The following is a 13126-nucleotide window of genomic DNA, read 5'->3' on the forward strand; positions in this document are numbered from 1 at the left end:
GATGGAATATAACGTTAGCAAATGTGAGGTTATCCACTTTGGAAGAAAATAATAGTAAATTGGAATATTATTTAAATGGAGAAAATTTACATCGTGCGACTGTGCAGAGGGACCTGGGGGTCCTTGTGCACGAATCGCAAAAACTCAGTCTGCAGGTGCAGCAGGTGATCAAGAAGGCGAATGGAATGTTGGCCTTTATCGCGAGGGGATAGAATATAAAAGCAGGGAGGTCTTGCTGCAACTGTACAAGGCACTGGTGAGGCCGCAACTGGAGTACTGTGTGCAGTTTTGGTCCCCTTATTTGCGAAAGGATATATTGGCCTTGGAGGGAGTGCAGAGAAGGTTCACCAGGTTGATACCGGAGATGAGGGGTGTAGCTTATGAGGAGAGATTAAACAGATTGGGTCTGTACTCGTTGGAGTTTAGAAGGATGAGGGGTGATCTTATAGAGACATATAAGATAATGAAGGGGCTGGATAGGGTAGAGGTGGAGAGATTCTTTCCACTTAGAAGGGAAACCAGAACTAGAGGGCACAGCCTCAAAATAAGGGGGGCCGGTTCAGAACAGAGTTGAGGGGGAACTTCTTCTCTCAGAGGGTCGTGAATCTCTGGAATTCTCTGCCCATTGAAGTGGTGGAGGCTTCCTCGTTGAATATGTTTAAATCACGGGTAGATAGTTTTCTGATCGATAAGGGAATTAGGGGATATGGGGAGCAGGCGGGTAAGTGGAACTGATTCGCTTCAGATCAGCCATGATCTTGTTGAATGGTGGGGCAGGCTCGAAGGGCCAGATGGCCTACTCCTGCTCCTAGTTCTTATGTTCTTATGTTCAGAGTCCAGCTCATTGCTGTGACCATGGAGTCACGTTTGGGCCAGACCAGGTAAGGAGGGCAGATTGTCCTCCCCGGCAGGGGGGACATTAGTGAACCGACAGGACTTTAACAACAATCACTGCTCATCGTAACCAAGACCCGCTTGTGTTGTCCACATTTATTGGATTCCAGGTGCACCACCAGGGCTAATCAAATGTGGGATGGGATCAAACGCCAGAGTCCTGGGCTCTGAGGCCAACTGGATCTCCGCAGTCTGAGGCAGCATCCTGGGGAGGCGGTGGAAGCAATCTCTCCCCGACAGAGCAGGCCAGTGGCCCAATCACACTCGCGCCTGCCGCCCCCCCCCCCCCCTTCCAGCCCCCCCCCCCCCCCTCCAGCCCCCCCCCCTTCCGACCCCGCCTCCCCCTCTCCTTCCGCCCCCCCCCCCCCTTCCGCCGCCCCCCCCCCTTCCGGCCCCCCTCCCCCCCCCCCCCTTCCGACCCCCGCCCCCCTCCCTTCCGGCCCCCGCCCCCCTCCCTTCCGGCCCCCGCCCCCCCTCCTTCCGGTCCCCCCTTCCGGCCGCCGCCCCCCACTTCTGGCCCCCCCCCCCGGGTCCGGATCCCGCCCCCCCCTCCTTTCTGGCCCCTGCCCCACCCGCCCCCTTCCGGCCCCCCCCCCCACTTCTGCCTTCCCGCCCCCACCCCCTTTCCGGCCCCCCCCGTGGCCCCACTCCCTCCCCTCAAGTGAAGGTGATGGGCCTAGTAGTATTATTGCTGGACTACCAATCCAGAAATTCGGCTGATGTTCTGGGGACCCGGGTTCGAATCCCGCCACGGCAGATGGTGGAATTTGAATTCAATAAAAAATATCTGGAATTAAGAATCTACTGATGACCATGAAACCACTGTTGGAAAAACCCAACTGGCTCACTAATGTCACTAATTTAGGGGAGGAAATCTGCCGTCCTTACCCGGTCCGGCCTATGTGTGATTCCAGACTCTCAGCAATGTGGGTGACTCTGAACTGCCCTCCAAGGGGTAACTGGGGCTGGGTAATAAATGCTGCCCAGTCAGTGAAGGCCATGTCCCAGGTAGGAATTTTTGAAGAGAGTCCATGGTGGGTGAAGGGCCATGCCGGGATAAACTCGAGGCACCGTACACAAACACCAAACTTTCTCTGCCACTGTTTTTGCCACTGTCTGATTGGCCCGTTTCAGGCTGTCCAATCTGGTGGAGACCCCGAAACTGGTGCGGAAACTGTCCTGGGTGGAGAACCTGTGGCCGGAATCCTCGCTCTTTGAGAGGCCCAGCGTCCAAAAGTACTGCCTGATGGGGGTGAAGGACAGCTACACGGACTTCCACATCGACTTCGGGGGCACCTCTGTCTGGTACCATGTTCTCAAGGTATGGGCGAGTTGTGAGGGGGGGGAACGTTGGGGTTGGTGCCTTGGCGGGCGGAGGGGCGAGCGGGGTCAGTCCCGATCAAAACACACTCTCTTACATGTGATATCTTCACTGGCTCAGTGACGGGCAGCCTCAGCTACTGAGCGGCCCTCCTTCATCTCAGTGCGCTGTGAGATTGAAATCGGGCTTGTTCACTACCCGTGACCCTGTGAATGAGATTGAATACATTTAATACACGCTCAATGTTTCATAACGAGGTTCAGAAAATGCTGAATCATTTATATATCGTCGGTGGCACTGTGGGTTAACACTGCTGCCTCACAGCGCCAGGGACCCGGGTTCGATTCCTGGCCTCGGGTCACTGTCTGTGCGGAGTCTGCACATTCTCCCCGTGTCTGCGTGGGTTTCCTCCAGTTTCCTCCCACAGTCTGAAAGACGTGCTGGTTAGGGTGCACTGGCCGTGCTAAATTCTCCCTCCGTGTACCCGAACAGGCACCGGAGTGTGGCAACTTGGGGATTCTCACAGTAACTTCATTGCAGTGTTAATGTGAACCTACTTGTTGACACTAATAAATAGACTTTAACTGAAGAGAAGTGTCATCAACTTCAAATGGCAAAAACAAAAGACATATTTACACGGCTCTCCCAGTCAATGTTGTGAGCATTCAACACACATGTCACTTGCCCTTGCTTTACGTGCAAATCACTTCAGTCACACCGTGGGTAAAATAACTAGACCAATCAGCACAATCTGGCAATCCTGGGCATCGGCAACACTCAACAACATGTCTCGGCAGTCCCAGTCAGATCCCGGATGGGCTGCATCTGACCCTCCCTCAGGCCACAGGTTGCCCTGTTTAAGGTGGTCTAAAACAAAGCTTTCCACCATAACACAGCTCACTCTGAGAGCCCTTTGCCCAGTATCCCCTCCTGGGATTACTGACCCACGCTGGCTCACAATCAAGCAGCACCTCCATTTTCAACTCATCCTCCTTCCCCTCGAAACCGTGTACCGTGCTCACAACCAGTCCACCCACTGCCCATCACCCTCACGCACACTCCTCCCTATCTCTGCAACCTCCTCCCTATCTCTGCAACCTCCTCCAGCCTGGACAGGCTGAGTGACTGGGCGAGGATCTGGCAGATGGAGTATAACATTAACAAATGCAAAGTTATTCACTTTGGAAGAAATAATAGCCAATTGGATTATTATCTAAATGGAAAGAAATTACAACATGCTGCTGTGCAGAGGGACCTGGGGGTCCTTGTGCATGAGACGCAAAAACCCAGTCTGCAGGTGCAACAGGTGATCAAGAAGGCAAATGGGATGTTGGCCTATATCGCGAGGGGGATAGAATATAAAAGCAGAGATGTCTTGCTGCATCTGTACAGGGCATTGGTGAGGCCGCAGCTGGAATACTGTGTGCAGTATTGGTCCCCTTATTTGCGGAAGGATATATTGGCCTTGGAGGGAGTGCAGAGAAGGTTCACCAGGTTGATACCAGAGATGAGGGGTGTAGATTATGAGGAGAGACTGAGCAGATTGGGTTTGTATTCGTTGGAATTTAGAAGGCTGAGGGGGGATCTTATAGAGACGTATAAGATAATGAAGGGGCTGGATAGGGTAGAGATGGAGAGATTCTTTCCCCTTAGAAAAGAAACTAGAACGAGAGGGCACAGCCTCAAAATAAAGGGGGGTCAGTTTAGGACAGAGTTGAGGAGGAACTTCTTCTCTCAGAGGGTGGTGAATCTCTGGAATTCTCTGCCCACTGAAGTGGTAGAGGCTACCTCGTTGAATATGTTTAAATCACGGATAGATGGATTCCTGATCGGTAAGGGAATTAGGGGTTATAGGGATCAGGCGGGTAAGTGGAACTGATCCACTTCAGATCAGCCATGATCTTATTGAGGGGCTCGAGGGGCTAGATGGCCTACTCCTGCTCCTATATAGAACATAGAATAGTACAGCACAGAACAGGCCCTTCGGCCCACGATGTTGTGCCGAGCTTTATCTGAAACCAAGATCAAGCTATCCCACTCCCTATCATCCTGGTGAGTTCCATGTACCTATCCAATAACCGCTTAAATGTTCCTAAAGTGTCTGACTCCACTATCACTGCAGGCAGTCCATTCCACACCCCAACCACTCTCTGCGTAAAGAACCTACCTCTGATATCCTTCCTATATCTCCCACCATGAACCCTATAGTTATGCCCCCTTGTAATAGCTCCATCCACCCGAGGAAATAGTCTTTGAACGTTCACTCTATCTATCCCCTTCATCATTTTATAAACCTCTATTAAGTCTCCCCTCAGCCTCCTCCACTCCAGAGAGAACAGCCCTAGCTCCCTCAACCTTTCCTCATAAGACCTACCCTCCAAACCAGGCAGCATCCTGGTTTCTTATGTTCTGATGTTATCTCTGTAACCTCCTCCAGCCCCTCCACCCCTCTCTATCTGTGCATCCTCCTCCACTCCCATACAACCTTCCCTATCTCTGTAACCTCCTCCAGCCCCTCCACCCCTCTCTATCTGTGCATCCTCCTCCACTCCCATACAACCTTCCCTATCTCTGTAACCTCCTCCAGCCCCTCCACCCCTCTCTATCTGTGCATCCTCCTCCACTCCCATACAACCTTCCCTATCTCTGTAACCTGCTCCAGCCCCTCCACCCCTCTCTATCTGTGCATCCTCCTCCACTCCCATACAACCTTCCCTATCTCTGTAACCTCCTCCAGCCCCTCCACCCCTCTCTATCTGTGCATCCTCCTCCACTCCCATACAACCTTCCCTATCTCTGTAACCTCCTCCAGCCCCAACACCCCTCCCTATCTCTGTAACCTCCTCCAGCCCCCTACACCCCCTCCCTATCCCTGTAACCTCCTCTAGCCCCTACACCGCTCCCTATCTCTGTAACCTCCTCCAGCCCTTACACCCCCTCCCTATCTCTGAAACCTCCTCCAGCCCCTACACACCCTCCCTATCTCTGTAACCTCCTCCAGCCCCCTACACACCTCCCTATCTCTGTAACCTCCTCCAGCCCTTACACCCCCTCCCTATCTCTGAAACCTCCTCCAGCCCTTACACCCCCTCCCTATCTCTGTAACCTCCTCCAGCCCCTACACTGCTCCCATCTCTGTAACCTCCTCCAGCCCCTACATCCCTCCCTATCTCTATAACCTCCTCCAACCCCTACACCCCCCCTATCTCTGTAACCTCCTCCAACCCCCTCCCGCCCCCTATACCCCCTCCCGCCCCCTATACCCCCTCCCGCCCCCTATACCCCCTCCCGCCCCCTATACCCCCTCCCGCCCCCTATACCCCCTCCCGCCCCCTATACCCCCTCCCGCCCCCTATACCCCCTCCCGCCCCCTATACCCCCTCCCGCCCCTGCACCCCCTCCCTATCTCTATAACCCCCTCCAGCCCCCTGCACCCCCTCCCTATCTCTGTAACCTCCTCCAGCTCCTACACCCCTCCCTCCCCCCCTCCCTATCTCTGTAACCTCCTCCAGCCTCTACACCCCCTCCCTATCTCTGTCACCTCCTCCAACCCCTACACACCCTCCCTATCTCTGTAACCTCCTCCAGCCCCTACACCCCTCCCTCTCTCCCTATCTCTGTAACCTCCTCCAGCCTCTACACCCCGTCCCTATCTCTGTCACCTTCTCCAGCCTCTACACCCCCTCCCTATCTCTGTCACCTCCTCCAGCCCCTACTCACCCTCCCTATCTTAGCTCCTCCAGCCCCTACAATCCTCCCTATCTCTGTAACCTTCTCCAGCCCGTACACCCTTCCTGTTACATAGATAGGGAGGGGGAGAGAGGCTACAAAATCAAGGATGAGAGTGTTTAATTCTTCATCACTTGCAAACAAAAGGAATGCTTTGTCTTTTGTGAATTACTGGGAAGTTTGGGGAGACTACTCTTCCCTGTTGCTTTCTCCATGGCAACGACTGGGGCAGAGTGTCGTGTTGCCAGTCCAATCAGCACCCTTGTCTCCTGAAGTATACCTGGTTCTGGGAAACGAGCCGGACAGGTGATTGATGTCTCAGTGGGCGACCATTCCGGGAACAGTGATCTATAAGTTTATAAGTTTCATAATCCTTGTAGAAAAGGATAGAAGTCGTCCCAGAGTGAAAGTACTAAACTGGGGGAAGGCTGACTACAACAGTATTGGGCAGGAGCTCGGGAATGTAGACTGGGGGCGGCTGTTTGAGGGTAAATCCACATCCAATATGTGGGAGTCTTTTAAAAGTCAGTTGTTAACAATTCAGGACATCTATGTCCCTGTAAAAATGAAGGATAAAGATGGCAAGATTCGAGAGCCATGGATGACAAAAGAGATTGTGAGCTGAGTGAACAAGGAGGGGGCAGACAAATTTCCGGAAATTGAAAGCGGATAAGGCTCTTGAGGAATACAAAGACAGCAGGAAAGAGCTTAAACAGGGACTTGGGAGGACAAAAAGCAGGCCATGAAATGTCCTTGGCAGGCAGGATTAAGGAGAATCCCAAGGCTTTTTATGGGTATATAAGGAAGAAGAGGGTAACTCAGGAAAGGGTAGGTCCACTCGAGGGAATTTGTGTGTGGAGCCAGATGAGGTGGGGGAGGTCCTTAACGAGTACCTTGCATCAGTATTCACAAAGGAGAAGGATGTGGTGGATGGGGAGTGTAGAAAGGAGATGTTGACATTCTAGGACATGTTGAGATAAAAAGGGAGGAGGTATTAGAGGTTTTGAAAAACATTAAGGTGGACAAGTCCCCAGGGCCAGAGAGGGTGTATCCCAGAATACTGAGAGAGGCGAGGGAAGAAATTGCTGAGGCCTTGACCAAAATCTTTATCCTCTTTAGTCTCAGGCGAGGTACCAGAGGATTGAGAGTAGCTGACATTGTTCCTCTGTTTCAGAAGGGCAGAAGAGAGAATCTGGGAAATTACAGGCCTGTGAGCCTTGCAGGACAACCTGTCTGGAGACAATACACATCTCTTTAACCTGTGCTTAATGCTCTCTCCACTCACATTGTCTGTACCTTTAAGACTTGATTATCTGTAAAGACTCGCATTCCAATCATTATTCATGTAAATTGAGTTTGTGTCTTTGTGCTCTGTTTGCAATCAGAACTCCCAGCCACCTGACGAAGGGACAGCCTGTTCTGAAAGCTAGTGGCTTTTGCTACCAAATAAACCTGTTGGACTTTAACCTGGTGTTGTGAGACTTCTTATTGGGCATAGAAAGCAGAGAGTAGCAGTGGAAAGGTACTTTACTAATTGGAGGGCTGTGACAGGCAGTGTTCCACAAGGATCCGTGCTGGGGCCTCTGTCGTTGGTAATATATATAAATGATTTGGAGGAAAATGTAGGTGGTCTGATTAGTAAATTTGCAGATGATACAAAAATTGGAGGAATAGCAGATAGTGAGGAGGATTGTCAGAGGATGCAGCAGGATATAAATCATCTGGAGACCTGGGCCGAAAGATGGCAGATGGAACTTAATCTGGACAAATGTGAGGTGATGCAATTTGGAAGGTCTACTGCAGAAGCAAAGTTTACAGTAAATGGTAGAACCCTGAGAAATATTAGCATACAGAGGGATCTAGGTGTGCAGATCCACGGTTCCCTGAAGGTGGCAACTCAGGTGGTCAAGAAGGTGTATGGCACGCTGGCCTTCATCGGTCGGGGCATTGAGTACAGGAATTGGAAAATCATGCTGCAGCTGGATAAGACTTTGGTTCGGCTGCATTTGGAGTATTGTGTACAATTCTAGTTGTCGCATTACTGGAAGGATGTTGATGCATTGGAAAGGGTGCAGAAAAGATTTACCAGGATGTTGCCTGGGGTTTGAAGGATATGGACTATGAAGAAAGTTTGAACAAACTTGGATTGTTTTCATTGGAGCATTGGAGGGTGAGGGGGACCTGATAGAGGTTTACAAGATTATGACAGGCTTGGATAGAGTGGATAGTCAGAGTCTTTTTCCCAGGGTCAAAGAGCCAATTACTCAGGGGCGTAGGTTGAAGGTGAGAGGGGGAAAGTTTAAAAGAGATGTAAGGGGCAAGTTTTTCTCTCACGGGGTGGTGAATGCCTGGGACGCTTTGTCAGAGGAAGTGGTGGAAGCAGATTCTACGTTCAAGAGGCATCTGGATAGATACTTGAATAGGCAGGGAATAGAGGGATATGGACCACATAGAGGCAAGATAATAGAAAGGCAACTGTGTGGGCACAGACTTGGTGGGCCGAAGGGCCTGTTCCTGTGCTGTACTGTTCTTTGCTGTATAAATCCTTGAGAAAGTTTGAGATTCGGCATTCTTGTGTTTTCCCCGGGGGGCGCGGGGGGAAAAGCTGCAGCCAGGCACCTCTGTCCTCAACAACACGTCAGAATGCTTAACCTCTGCCAAGCCCACCTCTTGTGTCCTCTTTGCACGCAGGGGGAGAAGATCTTCTACCTGATCAGGCCCACCAACGCCAATCTGGCCCTGTTCGAGCGCTGGAGCTCGTCAAACAACCAGAGCGAGATGTTCTACGGAGACCAGGTGGACAAGTGCTACACTTGCTCAGTGAAGCAGGGGCAGACTCTCTTTATCCCGACAGGTAAATCTCCGGAGGGGGGGGCTCTTTTTCATGCTGTTTTCATCAGACACGGAAGACGCTATGTGGTCAGTGACATCCGAGGTGCTCGCTGCTGCCTTCCAGAGGGTGTTTGCAGGGTCAGCCGTGTTGCTGTGTGGTGGGGTCTGGAGTCATGTGTAGGCCAGACTGGGTAAGGTCGGCAGATTGCCTTCCCCGGAGGGACATTATCCAACAAGGTGGGGGTTTTTTTGTCATCACTGATCACCATTGGCCGAGACAATATTTTTCTCCCAGACTTAATGAAGGTGTTGAAGTCTCCACCACCACCCCCCCCCCCCCCGTTACCAGTCAAGCTGGACAGCCACTGTGCTGTAGGAGCTGCCGGGTGCGCTCAGCCTGGAGACTCTGGTTCCAGCCCATTATTATTATTTTCACATTCCTCCACGGGAAGGTGGCTGGCTAGGCCCAGTTGCCCATCCCTAATTGCCCCTTGGGAGGGTGTTGGGGTGATCCACCTTCTGGTACCTGCCGCAGTCCCCGTGTGGTGTAAGTAACCCACCGTGCTGTCAGGGAGGGAGTTCCAGGGTTTTGGCAGTGAAGGAACGGTGGGTATATTCCCCTCCCACCCTGGAGGTGGTGGGGGGTTTCAGGTGCTGGCCATGGAGCCTGGATGAGTTGCTGCAGTACAACTGGAATTCTGACTGAGCTTCTTCCTGATGCCACCAACGATCCTTCACTGTGGAGGGTCAAACCGGTAGCCTTTGTGACTATTCGATGGTGAGGGGCATCGCCGTATTGCTCGGCTCCTGGTCCTCCGAGACGCTGAGGTCAGCTGGAGCTCAGCAGGATCGGAGGGGAGCTGCGCACTACCGAGCGTCTCATCGGTTTGGTGCCCGCACGCCCATGCCAGGCACATCAGGAAAACCTCCAACAAACGTCATAGAATCCTGACAGTGCAGAAGGAGGCTACTCGGCCCATCCAGCCTGCACCTACAACAATCCTACTCAGGCCCTATCCCCGTGACCCTGGGCATTTACCCCTCCAATCCCACCTGACACTAAGCGGCAATTCAGCACGGCCAATGCACCTAATCTGCACATCTTTGGAGTGTGAGAGGAAACCGGAGCACCCGGAGGAAACCCACGCAGAGACGGGGAGAACGTGCAGACTCCACACAGACAGTGACCCAAGCTGGGAATCGAACCCGGGTCCCTGGTGCTGCGAGGCAGCAGCGCTAACCACTGTGCCACCGTGCTGCCCAAATGTCATGCCACTTTCCCCAAGGAAGGTCACAGTTGTTATCTGAACTCTGGTGTCTGCCATGTTCAAGACGTCAAGCCATAGAGACGCACAGTGCAGAAAAGGCCCTTTGGCCATCGAACCTGAACTGACAATATCTAGCACGAAAGTCAGACTAATCCCATTTTCATATCCTTGAATTTCGAGATATTTCAGGAGTTCAGGCAAGTATTTTTGTGAATGGCTGTAAGGTTTGCAGCCTCCACTACCTTCCCCGGCAGTGCATTCCAGATTCCCACCACCCTCTGAGTAAAAAAGACTTTTCTCAAACCCCCTCTGAATCTCCTGCCCCTCACCCTAAAACTCTGCCCCCTCGAGACTGACCCCTCAACCAAGAGGAACAGCTGCTCCTTACTCACCCTGTCCATATCCCTCATAATCTTATACACCCCCCTCCTCTCCACAGCCTTCTCTACTCCAGAGAAAACAACCCAAGACTATCCAGTCTCTCCTGAGAGCTCAAATGCTCCAGCATCTTGGGAACCTCCTCTGTGGCCCTTTACCCTCAAGTGAGGCAATGGCACTGCCGCTTCCCTGCCTGAGCTGGGAGATTGTCTGCTTGCTGCTCCGGAGATTTAGGGGGCTGGTGGCACCGTGGTATTGTCACTGGACCCAAAGACCCAGGGTGACCCCACCACAGCAGATTAACAATCTTGAATTAAAAATCTAACGACCATGAAACCATTGTTGATTATTGTAAACACCCATCTGGCTGACGAATGTCCTTCAGGGAAGGAAATCTGCCTTCCTGAACCGGTCTGGCCTACATGTGACTGCAGATCCACAGCATTGTGGTCGACTGTTACCTGCCCTCTAAAATGGCAATGAAAGCCTCTCAGTCCAAAGGCAATTTGGGGATGGGCAACGAATGCTGGAACAGCCAGCGGTACCGATATCCAAGGAAAGACTTCAAAAATCCAGTCCGCTAGTATTGATGCTGAGGGAGCGCCGCACTGTGGGAGGGTCAGTGCTGAGGGAGCACCGCACTGTGGGAGGGTCAGTGCTGAGGGAGCGCCGCACTGTGGGAGGGTCAGTGCTGAGGGAGCGCCGCACTGTGGGAGGGTCAGTGCTGAGGGAGCACCGCACTGTGGGAGGGTCAGTGCTGAGGGAGCGCCGCACTGTGGGAGGGTCAGTGCTGAGGGAGCGCCACACTGTGGGAGGGTCAGTGCTGAGGGAGCGCCGCACTGTGGGAGGGTCAGTGCTGAGGGAGCGCCGCACTGTGGGAGGTTCAGTGCTGAGGGAGCGCAGCACTGTGGCAGGGTCAGTGCTGAGGGAGCGCCGCACTGTGGCAGGGTCAGTGCTGAGGGAGCGCCGCACTGTGGGAGGGTCAGTGCTGAGGGAGCGCCGCACTGTGGCAGGGTCAGTGCTGAGGGAGCGCCGCACTGTGGGAGGGTCAGTGCTGAGGGAGCACCGCACTGTGGGAGGGTCAGTGCTGAGGGAGCGCCGCACTGTGGGAGGGTCAGTGCTGAGGGAGCGCCGCACAGTGGGAGAGTCTGTGCCGAGGGAGCGCCGCACAGTGGGAGGGTCAGTGCTGAGGGGCGCCGCACTGTGGGAGGGTCAGTGCTGAGGGAGCGCCGCACTGTGGAAGGGTCAGTGCTGAGGGAGCGCCGCACTGTGGGAGGGTCAGTGATGAGGGAGCGCCGCACTGTGGGATGGGTCAGTGCTGAGGGAGCGCCGCACTGTGGGAGGGTCAGTGCTGAGGAAGCGCTGCACTGTGGGAGGGTCAGTGCTGAGGGAGCGCCGCACTGTGGCAGGGTCAGTGCTGAGGGAATGCCGCACTGTGGGAGGGTCAGTGCTGAGGGAGCGCCGCACTGTAGCAGGGTCAGTGCTGAGGGAATGCCGCACTGTGGGAGGGTCAGTGCTGAGGGAGCGCCGCACTGTGGGAGGGTCAGTGCTGAGGGAATGCCGCACTGTGGGTGGGTCAGTGCTGAGGGAGCGCCGCACTGTAGCAGGGTCAGTGCTGAGGGAGCGTGGCACTGTGGGAGGGTCTCTGCCAAGAGAGCGCCGCACTGTGGGAGGGTCTGTGATGAGGGAGCGCCGCACTGTGGGATGGCCTGTAATGAGGGAGCGCCGCACTGGGGGAGTGTCAGTGCTGAGGGAGTGCCGCACTGTGGGAGGGTCAGTGCTGAGGGAGCGCCGCACTGTGGGAGGGTCAGTGCTGAGGGAGCGCCGCACTGTGGGAGGGTCAGTGCTGAGGGCGCGTGGCACTGTGGGAGGGTCAGTGCTGAGGGAGCGCCACACTGTGGGAGGATCAGTGCTGAGGGAGCGCCGCACTGTGGGAGGGTCTGTGCCGAGGGAGCGCCGCACTGTGGGAGGATCTGTGCCGAGGGAGTGCCGCACTGTGGCAGGGTCTGTACCGAGGGAGCGCCGCACTGTGGGAGGTTCTGTGAAGAGGGAGCGCCGCACGGTGGGAGGGCCTGTAATGAGGGAGCGCCGCACTGGGGGAGTGTCAGTGCTGAGGGAGTGGCGCACTGTGGGAGGGTATGTGCCGAGGGAGCGCCGCACAGTGGGAGAGTCTGTGCCGAGGTGGCGCCGCACAGTGGGAGGGTCAGTGCTGAGGGGCGCCGCACTGTGGGAGGATCTGTGCCGAGGGAGCGCCGCACTGTGGGAGGGTCAGTGCTGAGGGACCGCCGCACTGTGGGAGGGTCAGTGCTGAGGGAGCGCCGCACTGTGGGAGGGTCAGTGCTGAGGGAGCGCCGCACTGTGGGAGGGTCAGTGCTGAGGGAGCGCCGCACTGTGGGAGGGTCAGTGCTGAGGGAGCGACGCACTGTGGGAGGGTCAGTGCTGAGGGAGCGTCGCACTGTGGGAGGGTCAGTGCTGAGGGAGCGCCGCACTGTGGGAGGGTCAGTGCTGAGGGAGCGCCGCACTGTGGCAGGGTCTGTGCCGAGAGAGCGCCGCACTGTGGGAGGGTCAGTGCCGAGGGAGCGCTGCACTGTGGGAGGGTCTGTGCCGAGGGAGCGCTGCACTGTGGGTGGGTCAGTGCTGAGGGAGTGGCGCTCTGTGCCGAGGGAGCGCCGCACTGTGGGAGGGTCATTGCTGAGGGAGTGCC

At 54.8% G+C, this 13126-nt stretch overlaps 1 protein-coding gene across 1 annotated transcript in view; it reads left to right on the plus strand.

The window, feature by feature from the left end:
* The first annotated feature begins 855 nt into the window (after positions 1-855).
* The window catches only part of LOC144489718 (histone lysine demethylase PHF8-like), a 50948-nt gene continuing 38677 nt past the window's right edge, over positions 856-13126 (plus strand). Inside the window, exons 1-3 of the mRNA XM_078207569.1 lie at positions 856-881; positions 2029-2215; positions 8636-8798. Coding sequence (XP_078063695.1) covers positions 856-881; positions 2029-2215; positions 8636-8798 — 376 coding nt within the window. The remainder of the gene's footprint in view (positions 882-2028; positions 2216-8635; positions 8799-13126) is intronic.

This window comes from Mustelus asterias, unplaced genomic scaffold (genome assembly GCF_964213995.1).
Source record: "Mustelus asterias unplaced genomic scaffold, sMusAst1.hap1.1 HAP1_SCAFFOLD_2465, whole genome shotgun sequence".
NCBI classification, from domain to species: domain Eukaryota; kingdom Metazoa; phylum Chordata; class Chondrichthyes; order Carcharhiniformes; family Triakidae; genus Mustelus; species Mustelus asterias.